The sequence below is a fragment of the Peromyscus eremicus genome, chromosome 4, assembly GCF_949786415.1.
Source record: "Peromyscus eremicus chromosome 4, PerEre_H2_v1, whole genome shotgun sequence".
NCBI lineage: Eukaryota > Metazoa > Chordata > Mammalia > Rodentia > Cricetidae > Peromyscus > Peromyscus eremicus.
This window is the reverse complement of record NC_081419.1, coordinates 109,990,966-110,004,627: the sequence shown is the minus strand read 5'-3', so window position 1 is coordinate 110,004,627 and position 13,662 is coordinate 109,990,966. Positions and strand designations below refer to the sequence as shown.

Below are 13,662 nucleotides of genomic sequence, written 5' to 3'. Positions count from 1 at the left end.
TCTCTTTGTTTCTTGTACTCTAAATCGTTGACACAATTTGGGATGTTCGATATGTTAGATAGCAGAAAGGAAGAAGTCCATATGTCCTTATTTGTAGATGAAACGATTTTATGTATGAAAGACCCTAATGACTATAGCAAAAAAAAAAAAAAAAAAAAAAAAAAAAAAAAAAAAAAAAAAAAAGTAGCTCTGATGAATGCTTTCAACAAAATGGAAGGGTATAAAATTAACACACACAGAAAAAAATCAGTAGCCTTTGTCTATACCAGTAGTTCTTAACCTGTGGGCCGCAACTCCTTTGGGGGTGTGTGTGTCAAATGACCTTTTCATAGAGGTTGCCTAAGACCATGGGAAAACACAGATATTTACGTTACAATTCATACTATTAGCAAAATTACAGCTATGAAGTAGTAGTGAGAATAATTTTATGACTGGGGGTCACCATAACATGAGGAACTGTATTACAGAGTCACAGCGTTAGGAAGGTTGCAAACTATTGGTCTGTACCAAAGACAAACACACTCAGGAAGAAATCAATGAAATAATCACATTCACAACCACTTCAAAGGCAAAACAAAACAAAGCACTTTGAAATAAATGTAATAGAAATAGAAAAATCTTAGCATTCACACAGTAGCAAAAAAGACACCAGGGAGCCAAAGCAGTCCTGAGCAAAACAAATAAGGGTGGTGGTGTCACTATACATGATTTCACACTCCACTACAGAGCCATAGTAACAAAAGCAGCCTGATATTGGTACAAAATTACACATACAGATCAACAGAACAGAGCTGAGGATCCAGATATAAATCTAAACAGCTACAGCCACCTGGTTTTGGGGAATGATGTCAAAAGTATATATTGGAGACAAGAGAGTTTGATTAGCAAATAATTCTGAGAAAGCTAGATATACAGCTGAAGAAGAATGAAACAATATTCCCAACTCTCACCCTGGACAAAAATCGATTCCAAACAAATCGGAGACGGTTATGTAAGATCTGCAACCCTGAAACTGTCAGAGGAAAACATAAAGAAAACTTCCAGATATTGGCACAGGGAAGGACTTTCCAAATAGAACTCCACTTGCTCAGGAAATAATGCCAACAACTGACAAAGGAGACTCATGGAATTAAAAAGGTTCTGAACTGCAGGGGAAACAGTAAAGAGCATTCAGAATGGCAGAGAAATCTTTGCTAGCTATAAGTCAGATGGAGGATTGATACATCTAAAATATACAAAGAACAAGCAAAAACTAAACATAAACAGCAAGGAATCAAGCAACCTAGTCAATAAATTGCCCAGTGAAATGAACAGGCAATTCTCAAAGAGTTACAAATATATATGAGGGTTGGTGAGCTGACTCAGCAGTGAAGAGCACTGGTTGCTCTTCCAGAGGACCCGGGTTAAATTCTTTGCAACCCCATAGCAGCTTACAACCACCTGCAACTCTTGTTCCAAGGAATCCCACACCTGCTTCTGGCCTCCACAGGCACCAGGAATGTACAAGGTACACAGACATACATGTAAGTAAAACACTAATACACATAAGATAAAAATAATTTTAAAGAGAGAGATACAAATAGCAGATAAACATGAAAAAATTTAAACCTCACAAGTCATCAGCAAAATGTAAATGAAACAATACTGAGATTCGATCCTCCCTCAGTCAGAATGGCTATCACTAAGAAAACAAATGCTGACAAAGATGTAGAGAAGACAGAACCCTTATACAGTGCTGGTGGGAATGTAAACTAGTCCAGCCACTCCAGAACTCAGTATGGAGGTCCCTCAAAAAAACTGATGCATCATATGACCTAGACACACCACTCCTGGCATTTACCCAAATGCCTCCAAGTAAATATACTATGGGGGTACTTGCACATCCGTGTTCACTGTAGCACTACACATCACAGCTAAGTTACAAACCAACCTAGGTGTCCAAAAGCAGAGGATCAGAGCAAGAAAATGTGATACACACACACACACACACACACACACACACACACACACACACACACAATGGACTTTTTCTCTGACAGAAAGAAAGAGTTATGTTGTTTACAGGAAATGAGGCAACTGGTGATAATCATATGAAATGGAAAAAGCTCAGCACTAGACAGATAAATGTCATACACCCTTTCTCATATGTGGTTTCTAGATCTTATACAGACACATAGAATTATGTTATGTACATAACCTGAGAGGAGAAATGAAATTGTCTAGGGAAACAAGGAGGACTATGGGGAGAGGGAACAGTGAGAAAGAGAGCAAAGGGGACCATAGTGGGAGGTGTATGTGTTCAACGCACATTATATGTTTGCATGAAAATGTCCTGAAGTAATAGTCCACACTGACAATTTTTAAGAGTTAAAAAAAAAAAACAAGTTGTATATCTGTTTATCAAAAAAAAAGGATGTGTCTGGGAAAATTTTCTGACTTTCTACAAACATGTGTAGGGATTATTCATCACGTGAAAGAGTACGTCTTCATGGCAGCAATTGAACAATTGAAGGAAGAAAAAAGGCAGAACAAAACCTAATCCACACTGTGTCAGGAGTGAAAGGACAGTGGGGTGGAAGTAAGGACAGTATTCCCATCACAGGGGGAAGCTCAAGTCAAAGGGACCTGTTTCATCTGCCCTACTTTGGTTCTCTCAGCCAGTTCTACTCTGAAATAAACAGTCCCTATTTTGTTAGGAAAGACCAGAAGCTGATTCCCTTTGTTTCCTGACAAAGGGATAAAGCAGAAACATCTGGAAAATCTGTGTCCAAAGAAGCAAGAAAACATTTTTGCTTGACAGCAAACCAGGCAAGGGAAATAATGGGCATTCTGCAGCGATCTCTGCTTGTGTGTGGATGTTTCAAAGCTCCTCAACTGGAGAGATGAAAGAATGATCATGAGAGAGAATGTCTGCTTGCTTTCTGGACCTGGTAGACAGAACTGGGAAATGACACTGAGGCCCTGAACACTGCATGTGAAACACAAAAATCTTGAGCAGTGGTGCTTCACTTCTGAACACGGGACCCACCCCATGTCACAGCACTGACCTTAGTTCTGGTGCAGCTTTTTGTCTGACCTCTGAGCTATGAGAACAGAATGCAAACCCTTCAGTGCATGATGATGGCCACCACAGCCTGAAAGTATGTTATCCCAACTGGAGGTAACCAAGGAGGGGGCAGAGCCAAAACAGCCAATTTGTTAAGCATAATCATAGGACAGGGACAGAAGTTTCCTATTAGATGATGGAAAGAAGCAAAGACAGTGTGGTGAATGGAGTTCCTCTATCTTGTGGGCTCCATGCAGAAAAACAGGCCCTCTGGTTATTGAATAACAGTGACACACAGTTAATGTCTTACCTTCCGAAACACAAAAGATTCTTCATTGTAAACTGGGTTGAGTCCATTGTTCATAACCATGCGAGTCCGGAACTCCTTCCGTATGGTGTCGGTGGGCAGCCCATACATATCTACTTCCACGTATGTGCCGATCTTCTTATCTGATAGGAACTGTCCTGATATAACCTGCAGTAACACAGACACAGGGTGGGTGAGCAGTGGCCTCTGTAATGAAGAAATGAAAAATTTTATTTGGGGAATTTCAATTAATATAAATATTTGATCTTTTCTGGAATTTTCTATATTAAAACAAAGCATTGTTAAGTAGCTACTCTTTGAAAGTACAAGTTCTTAGGTAATATTCTCTAAACATATCTTGAAAAAGAGCAAGGAAATATACACACACAATATCTATGAAGAAATCGTGCCCTCAGCATAGTTTTATCACCCAGGTGTCCAGATCTGTGGAATGAAGCAATGGCTGTGGATATGCCCTAAGATCTCCTCTGGTTCTGGGGTTCTATAAGGCTATACACTAACTCCCGAATTCTTATAGAAGTCTTGGAAAGAAATATAGCAGAAGATCATTGCTAGACTCGGCCTCTGTGCTTTAGTGACATTAATACTGGTTAGCAGTGAAAGAGTTGTTTAATTGTAAAGATCAGTATTGAATTTTATCTACTATAAAGCTGGGAGTAACTCCACTTACATTTACATTCCGATCAAGTATGCCCTTCATTTATTTATCATTTTATCCAATTTTGAAACAGCTTTTTGAAGTATAATCAACATACACTAAACCACGTGCATTTAATTATATAGTAAGATCAATTTTTTCGGACATGTACGCATGTCTTTGAAACTCTCCACATAGTGAGGAAAGCAATCACTTCCAGCCCATCCATTTCTAGCTTCTTTGTGACCTGTTATAATCTGCCCCCTTCCATCTGTGTCCAGGCACAAGTGCTGATTTGCTTCCTGTCATCATAGCTTACATTTTTCTTTAGAATTTTATATGCATGTAATTAGGTGGGAGATACTTTCTGGATGGTGGATTTCGCTTAAAGTTGCTCATAATTTTAGTAGTGAGTCCAAGTTGAGAGCTATATACAATTCTTACAACTTGATGCTAAGCATTTTGACTGTAATTTTCTTCTCGATGGACTTGTATATGTATGTGTGTTTACAGAGTCTGTGATGAGCAGGAGCATACCTGCACTGAGCATGTGGCTGCAATGACCCCATCCACAGGGGTTTCAGAGAAGGGATCAAATGTCCGATCAGGCCGCCTCATGAAATCTGGCTTGAGGAGGTACCTGGCAGGACAGAAGTACAGGAGTTTATTCTAGGGTGGCTTGTGCAATGACTTAAATACCAGATACTTCCTTTTGCTCTTCCATAGCTTAGGAGTTAGACTTTCAGGCAGATTCTAAGGATTAAAGACCTTGCCCTTTGGAGACTCCTGAAGAGCATCAGACAGCCAACACAGGCCACGCAGCGTGTGCTGTGTCAAAGGAGAGACTGTTTCTTTGCTTGAACAAGGGGAAGAGAGTGTAGTGACAGAGCTGTCTCCTTTGACCATAGGCTTGGCTCCTGAGTCCTTTTACATTTGGCTAAATGTCAGTCTCTTTTCCTTATAGAATCCAGGCTGAACAAGAACCTTGCAAATACTCCTTTGGGTAGGTAGGCTTTTGGTAGTGTATGGGCACTCTGGCAGACAGCCATCTGTCATACAGGCACAGGTACAGAATATACAGATAGGAGAGTTGTTCTTAATGCATAACTGCTGAAAACCTTTTATCTCGCCTTGTTTTCCATGGAAGAAATTAAGGTATGCCACTATGCAAGCCACCACAAAGAACTCCTAGACTGGACAGCACAGAACTCCACGGGACAGCACAGAACTCCACGGGACAGCACAGAACTCCACGGGACAGCACAGAACTCCTGTGCATCTACCCGGGAGCCACTGGGCTGTGGTCTTGGCAGAGCCTTTCATTGTTACATAATTTGAGTTCTGTACTTTCACTTAACTTCTCAGTATTTCAGGAGAATTAACATTTCCTATTTTGCTACTTGTTTCACAGATTTTTAAGTGTTATTTAAGTAAAATAGAACAACATTCACATCATTATATAACTGCTATTTATAAACATGCAAAAGAATCAAGAGAGGATGAAAGTTTATTTCCGGATGAATTAAATTCAACTTTACACCCACAGCTTCATTTAAAATGAAATTTACTTCATTCCTATACTCATCAGCAATAAGGCCATACATATTTGATGCCTACATCTCTAGTTAATGCCCAAATGAGCACGCCCCACCGCCTGTCTCAGACACAAAGACATCCACTACTGAAATTAGAATGAAACGAACAAACTCTAGAGTATATATGATGAACTGCATAGTTTGTGGTTAAAAGAAAAGGAAACCTGCTTAACAAAATGGGACAGATAAAAGTTGTGTAATTGCAAATATAATCTATCTAAAGACTTCACTTATTTTTATCTATGCTTCAGAACCAGCATACATTCAGCTGTCGCTAATTAAAAATGACATGGTTTCATTAAAGCTGAAGTATGGTGTCCGAAAACTAGGTAGTAACAGTTTAAATAATATTACTCACCCGCAGGATCCATTATACTCAAATTTTCCCTGATTCAATTGCATCGCTAAATCTGTCAAAAGACAAAAATAATTTAAGATCTCATTTCCCTAGACAAAGAAAATCTTGACAGGATAACTGGAAACAATGGAAGCCATATTATTCCAGAGGTCTCTTTCATACCACAAACTAGTACTGGCTCAGTTTAGGGTCCATGACTCTCTTCCATGTTGAGATGACCTCATATTTAATTTACAGTAAACACTAAGTATGTTTTCATAAAGATTACCCCAGAACTGCTCTAAAAAGTGGATTTGGTACATGAGTCATAGGATGTTTACTTGATGTTGAGAGTAGAGATGTATAACCAGCTACAGTTAGGGAATCCATGAGGGCGTTGCCTCGGTGCCCATAGGGCAGGGATGCTGGAGCCACAGTAGGGCTATTAAGAACACAAAACATGACTAAAAGGAACATACAATAATCTGGGTAACAGTCACAAAGAAATTGATGGCTTATCTGTGTGAGACTTAGAATTCTTCTCAGAGGGCTAGCCTGAGAGGGCCTAAATTATAATTTTTCTCTTGTAGGTGCAGAAACTTTTTCCTTTCTTCTCATAAGCAAAGACAAAAATGGGCAAATGAATGTTTTTTTCTACTCTTCTTCAGAATAAATTCAAGGTTGCTCAAAACACTAACTGCTTTAGGATGCTGCTGTCCTTTATCATGGCTTCATGGGCTTCTTAGAACACAGCTTGAGTCACTGTTAAGTAAGAGCAGTGACATCTTTTTGTTCCAACTGATCCTGCTTTAACACTAGATCCTAGCAGAACCTGCATACAGACTATTCTAGAAAGGACTGTTGGGATTCCAAGCAGTGATGCATGTGTAAGGAACTCTAGATACCAGGGAGGCTCCCCAGAGATGATAAATACACCCAACCCATGCTCATGCCAAACGGAGGCAGGTGAGTCCAAATCAAGGGCAGGAAGTTGGACAGGTGTCCTCGGGGTAGATGCATGAGAAAAGGAAAGAGTTCCACTGCTGGGAAGTGTTGGGACGTGTCCTCGTAAAACAAGGGACCAAAAAGAAAAAGAGTTGGAACTTAACTATTTTACTTTTATTTTTCTTTCTACCAATGTTAGAAGCCATGCAGAAGAATGAATCCTATAAAGTTAAATGTGGTTTGGGTCATTTGTCTATTGTTGTGTGTATTTTTATTTCACTATCTGTAGTCACAGAATTATGACCAGAGGCTCCTAAGCAAACTTTGAAAATTTGTACATTTATCAAAAGTTCTTCCTTTTAGGAAAGGAAGAAAAAGAATCACTGTATATTGGAAAGCTGCCCGTGAATATACTTTGGAAGATACCTCTGATGACATCTAACTCTTCATGTAGCATCTTACAGAGTTGATGCTGTAAGTCTGTGCTTTTATGGCGAAGTGCTACTGCCATTGGTGTTTGCCGAAGGGCCAGAGCGGTGAGGGTATTTCCCAAAGGGGGAAAGAGTCTCAGTTATCACACAGACATACTCAACTCTTCTCACTAAATTCCATCTAGAAACAAAGACATAACCTTGATCTAGAAAGAAGAAAAATTAGAAATATTTTAGAATAGGAACGACTATTTGACAGCCTAGTCATGGCATTGATGACAGAAATTAAAACTGAAGTATTATCTTCCACGATGGCTTCATTGGGGTTTTAATCTTTTACCATTATATAAAGCCAAGAAAACCATGTTTTGTCACATGGCAGCTTCCTTTAAAAAAAAGAAAAAGAAAGAAAATGCCTCAAGCAAATGGAGGCAGCTGCCAAGGCTGCCCCGTCCCAGTGTTCTTGTGGAATTTGGGGTCACTGGACATTAGCTCCTACCTGGGGTTTGATAGTTCAGTGAAACCATCTGGCAACCAGCGTTCCAGAAAATCTGAGGCATGTAATTACTGGAATCAACTCGGCCTCCCTTGGGGTAAATGCGGCTCATTTGTCGCTTATTGTAACTGGGTAACTTATTAAGGAAATCCAAAAGCAGCCTAGACAAACACAACAAAGAGCTAAAGCAGTGGGGATGCGGGACACCAATGACACACAGGTAGACAACACAGGACAAACCCCATTATAAATGATGCTCAGAGGAAAACCACAGTCACACTGTGAATTCGAGAAATTATTCGCATCGGGGGGAGGTCATCACAGCTGCCATGGCCTTCTTTCACACACATAATTTTATCAGCACTACAATAAAAAAAACCCTATATACTAAAATTACATATAGCCGATAATCTATTGTAAAGACTCCTGCTGCACCTAAGGAGTACCATCCATCCCATTTAGTACGTTAGGATACTTTACAAATTCAATCGCGTGTGTCTTCAAGTAGCCAAGGCCAACTGACTCGTTAAAAGAAGACATGTTATAATGAACATTGCGCTCTGTAAAAGAAAAGCAAAGACATATTCAGAAGCTCAGCCATCCAATCCCTAAAAAAGCAAGCAGCCGATACACTCATACCCTGAATCTTACACCACAAATTGGGAAGTGTTTGTGGCCCATGCTGTATATGACTGTGCCAGTTGCTCTGAGATTCATTAACATTCTGTGCATATGATGAATTAAACACGGAATAATTAATCAAATGATACGTACCCCAATTGTCAGTCACTGCTGAGATACATAGTTTTTTGATAATAATGGATTCTTAGGAAATGATTAGGATGTATTCTAACTACATTTGAACCAGCTTTTGTGGGGAACTAGCTTTGAATAGTTAAGTGCCACAGATCATCAAATCTTATTTCCTGTATCTCAAGGTTACATTGTACCCACTGACTAACTTCTCCTCATGCTCCTGTAGCCAGAGAGTACACTATATACATACATAGGAATCAAGACAGATACTGTGATTCATAAATATTACTAATATATTTTGTCATAACCAAGTAAATAAAGAAGCCTTATGAAAGCATATGGAAATGCTACAAGCTAACAAGTCATGGTCTTCCACAGCCACCTTGTGGATGATGTAGAGAATGACAGCACAAAACCACATGAAAGAAAATGGCACTAAGTCAAGTGAGAGCCAATCAGTATAACAGAGAAGCAGACAGAAAGCTATTGTATTTAACCTGTAGTGTTACCTTCAGCCACATGGAAACCTTGAAACTTCACAGGCTGTGCGTAGTTGATCATTGTGGACAAGTACGGATGAATGTTTGTGGTAGCACCTACGTATTTATAAGACGCCATCCATGCCTGCTCATCTTCTACAGTGACCAGGCCCTGTGAGCACAAGGATACACTGGTTTAAGTTGATGGCTTCAAAGGGATTCATGGATTTAGCTTTAGGCATCTTAACTAAAGAGCATTTGTATATACATAAATTCAAATGGAAAAGACCTTGTTGCTCTCTTAAAGCACTATTTTAAAATTCATAGGTCTACTTAATACAAAAGGAGGTAACCTGACGACACTCATCTTATCTTTTAGATTTTTCAAAGGACTTTAAAATATCCAAGAAACCATACTGGGGTCTCATGGCAAGCAACACTGACAATGATAGCAATATTACCACTCAGACTGATGCACAAAGCTTAAAATGAATGAAAATATCCAGCATTTCGTGTACATTAAAATCACCCACAGGCTTTGTAGGCACAAACCCCTGGGCCCCACTGGAAGAGATCTGCTGGAGGAGGCTCAAAGGATTGTCACTCTACAGCCCAGTTTTCAGACACTGATGGAGGGGTGCTGGAGACCACACTTTACAGTAGAACTCTTCTAGAACTTTCAGCACACATATACATGGTTTAGGGTTTTTTTTTTATCAAAGCATTTACTATTAAAAAGAACTTGATAAGTCACCACATAGGATGTATTATTTTGTACAGAGAAAAATGAACTCAACTATTCTCTTTATTTCTTAAGAACTCAAAGCAAAATAAACACAATTAAGAACAACAAAATAATGTCCCACAAGTGGTCAGTTTTTGTTGAGAACTTTGGAGTGATTTTCCTTGAAGAGACTCAATCTGGGAAGAGAAAGAGCTTATGTACACAATGAGTAAACAACTGTCAGTCAGATTATTTTTTTATCTTCGCTGATGACTTAACCTCTGAGTCTTCGACATCAACCTGCTTTCACCTGTAAAAGGCTGTGATAGGTCATGTAAACATGCAACTTGCTTTTGTTTCTATCTTTTCCCACATAGGCCCCAACTCTACCCACCACCCTAAATGCCAGCATGAGCCACATCTGGTTTTGTCCCATGTGTTTCATGCAAATAATACCAGTGCTGCGTGGTGGATTCCTGTCTTGCTGTCTGCAGGGTCCTGTTGCATTTGGGCTGAGCCCTCCTCTTCCTATTGAACTCGAAGGGCTATGGAATGTATCACTGTGTACCATGAGGATTCCCACTAGTCACAGAGCAAGACTGAGGCTCTGGGGACTAAAATCATTCAGTTAACCTACGGCAAATATCAAATGGGTCAGTCTGTGTACAGCTGACCCTACCATCTTATGGAAATCCAGGCTAGGCACAGAAGGTCCTCAGAAACACAGGGAGGTATTCCTTAATTCAGAATAGTTAGGAAATAAGAAGATGCATCACTCCAAATGCAACAGGGCCCCACAGACAGCAAGACAGGATTTCCTGTGCTCTGAATTGTGAGTGAGAATCCGTGGACAAGGCAATTCTGCCTGTGATTGCCATTAGTCTCCACATTATATAATAAAACACATGCATAAGTTTGAACAACATGAAGAACCTTGAAGAGGATAAAAGAAAATTAAAATGTAATATTTTTTGTTCACAATAAGGCCAGTGTCTGATACCACTGAATGAAGACCCTCTAACATATGCAGTGTGAAGCTAACCTTTCCTGATGTCAGCATCCTCAGACCCAAGATCATTTTTCTTCTATGCTATGATATGGCTCTGCTGCACAACTGGTCATTTTTATTTTTATGTTTAATATGTTAATGATTATGTAACTTTCTCCTTTGACTGAAATCTCAGTCTACATAAGGAAATACCTTACAGTATTAAACACTTACTTTTAGGAAAATTGTCCTACCTGCCTTAGGTATGTTTTAAATCAGATTTAATAGTTTTGTTGGTATGATATTTTTCTTTGAACTCTTATAACAAGATGGATCAGACATGTCATGGGCTAGGAAGATTATCAACACTTAGTAGAAGATGTTAAATATGAGAGGGCCACATGTGGGTGTCTCCTAATGAAAAAATGCTTGAGAAGTATTTTGTTACCTTTTTGTTGTTTTCATGTTCAAGGTCATCTGAGGTCTAAATTAGAGAAAGAAAATGATTTGTTTACCTCTCTAAAGGGCAAATTTCCAAACTCATTAGCCTGTACTTATGTAAGTAAGTGTATGTAAACTTGTTATTCTATTTATTTGTTTATATAGTACATTATTGATAACATAGAGCCATCACCAAAAACAAATACTGCAGATATGCAAGGCTCACTGTCTTATACTTTAGAAGTTCTAATTTTGACACTTCCTCCTCTGTTAACAATCTTCACTTAGATACTTCATTATAAAATTTTCACTAAGGATTAAGGCATGAGGATTGAAATGGATTACCAATGTGGTCACCTTCCCTTAAACGTAAAGGGAAGCACAAATGATCATTTTCGGTAAGCCAATATTCATGTTTGTGACCCTGCCATGAGCTCAATGTTTGCGGCCCCACCTGAAGCATATGGTGAAACCCTAATTCCAGTGTGATAGATTGATGATCCCCAACTTAATGATGGCTTGATTTATGGTTTTGTTTTGTTTTATGAGGGTGTGGAGTGATAATCATTCAGTGGAAACTGTGTTTTCAGTTTGATCTTCTCTTGGCTAAGCATACACTGTTTGGTGTTCTCTTGTGATGCAGCACAGTGGCTCCTTGTCAGCCACATAATCCCAAGGATAAATGACCAGAGCTGTACAGTATACTATGCTGCTCAGCTATACTGTTCAACCAGTTAAGTGTGTTAGATGCATTTTTAACTTACATTTTCACCTTTTAGAATGGACTCATCATAATCACACTGTAAGTCAAGATACATCAGAACTTGGAGATGGAGACTGTGGGAAGTAATTAGGTCATAGGGTGAAGTCCTCACAGTAGGTTAGTGCTCTTATGAGAAGTGATAGGAAAAATCTTACTTTCCCATTTTCTTTCCACAGTAGAAAGATATGACTGCTAAGGGAGCTTTCAAGAATATATTGGCTGGCGCATTGACCTTGGCACCCAACCCAGAAAGCACCAAGAAATAAACTTTAGGTATTTGAACCAACCAGGTCTGATATTTTTGTTATATGAGCCCAATTGAAGACAGGACTGATGAAGACTCTGTGTAGCACAGCAACATTCTTGAGTCTTAGTGGGCAACAGCATTCTCAAAGTACTCTCAATTCCCTATTATCAGAAATGATAATATTTTCTTGACTTTTCTCTCAGACAGAAACAAATCTATCTTCCTTCCATCAGACCCTCCTACCTACAACTTTGCCCACTGTCTTCACGAAGCAAGTATCTCTACTCTACCAAGGACTGCACCTTCACATAGCTATGATCTCATCTACTCTCACCTTCTCAAGGAGTTCCCAGGCAGCTGGTGCTTCTCTCTCTTGCAATACTAGAGACACCCTTTCTTTCCATAGTACTGAACATCACCCAGATTGTAAAAGAGCAACCCTTCCATACTCACATTTCTTTCAGGCACCAGCCCATTACTTGTTCTTTTCAAACAAAGCTCTCAAAGGCAGAGACAATGCCTGTTCCTTTCTGCCTGTCTGTTCCATTGCCCCCTTTACTCCAAGCACTCTACCAAAACTTCTCTTCAACTTGCCAGCGACCTCCATGCTATCAATCTAGTGGACACAAGTCTTCATATCCAACCACTCAACAACATTCAAATCCTGTAACTGTCCCATTCTCTTTTGTTTTTCCTTCCTGGTTCCTCTCCTGTGAGGCCACTTTTGACCAGGGCTCCATTCAGGCCTTCATTTTACCTCTTAGGACTCATCTCCGCTATTTTGAGGACTTCAAACACCATCTCTTGAACTTACACCTCTTGCTCATCTAGAGGCAGGTGTTGGTTATATGAGTGATGCGGTAATGACGATGAGGATGGAAGTAATGACAGCAGAGCGGAAATGCTACCTTAACAGGGGCGACCACATATGTGGCACCACTGTAAGTACATTTAGTCTTCGGTGAGTACGTGGTGAAATAGGCATCATGACCCTCATTTTTCAGAAAAGGAAACAAAGGCAAAGAGAGGTTAAATAACTTACCCATGAGGCCAGGGAATCAACTATCCTCTTGGTACTTCCACTGGAATAGCTTATAGACATCTCCAGTTGCCTGTCCCATTGGAAACCGTGGAGTCCTTTCCCATCAATATTTCCCACTCCAGGAAACAGTATCACTACCCTGCTGCTCTAACAAGGATTCTAGGAGGTCATCTTCTCATTCTCTCACCTCCATGTTCAATCCACCATCAGTACGCTGTACCACTGTTTATTTCCTTGATACCCCTTGGAACATTCCATCCTCTCTCTTCCTAGTTTAACCACTAGGGGCTGCTTCTGACCAATTAAAGGCCCATTCTCAATGTTTTCCACACTTCTGCCCCTACTTTCCTCTAAATGAGAGTCCACAAAGGGACTATCATAGTCTTCTATTAGATTACACTCTCTCT

The 13,662-nt window shown here is 39.7% G+C and overlaps 1 protein-coding gene across 8 annotated transcripts in view; it reads right to left on the bottom strand.

Annotated features, from left to right (window-relative positions):
• Plcb4 (phospholipase C beta 4) overlaps window positions 1–13,662 on the bottom strand; it is a 383,472-nt gene that overhangs the window by 44,802 nt on the left and 325,008 nt on the right. For 6 of the 8 annotated variants that reach the window (XM_059261493.1, XM_059261494.1, XM_059261492.1 and 3 more), the window contains exons 20-26: window positions 11,211–11,246; window positions 9,081–9,222; window positions 8,291–8,375; window positions 7,819–7,943; window positions 5,965–6,016; window positions 4,549–4,651; window positions 3,357–3,521 (exon numbers count right to left, since the gene is read on the bottom strand). In XM_059261493.1, coding sequence (XP_059117476.1) covers window positions 3,357–3,521; window positions 4,549–4,651; window positions 5,965–6,016; window positions 7,819–7,943; window positions 8,291–8,375; window positions 9,081–9,222; window positions 11,211–11,246 — 708 coding nt within the window. The remainder of the gene's footprint in view (window positions 1–3,356; window positions 3,522–4,548; window positions 4,652–5,964; window positions 6,017–7,818; window positions 7,944–8,290; window positions 8,376–9,080; window positions 9,223–11,210; window positions 11,247–13,662) is intronic. The other 2 variants (XM_059261499.1, XM_059261500.1) reach the window with 1 other exon arrangement.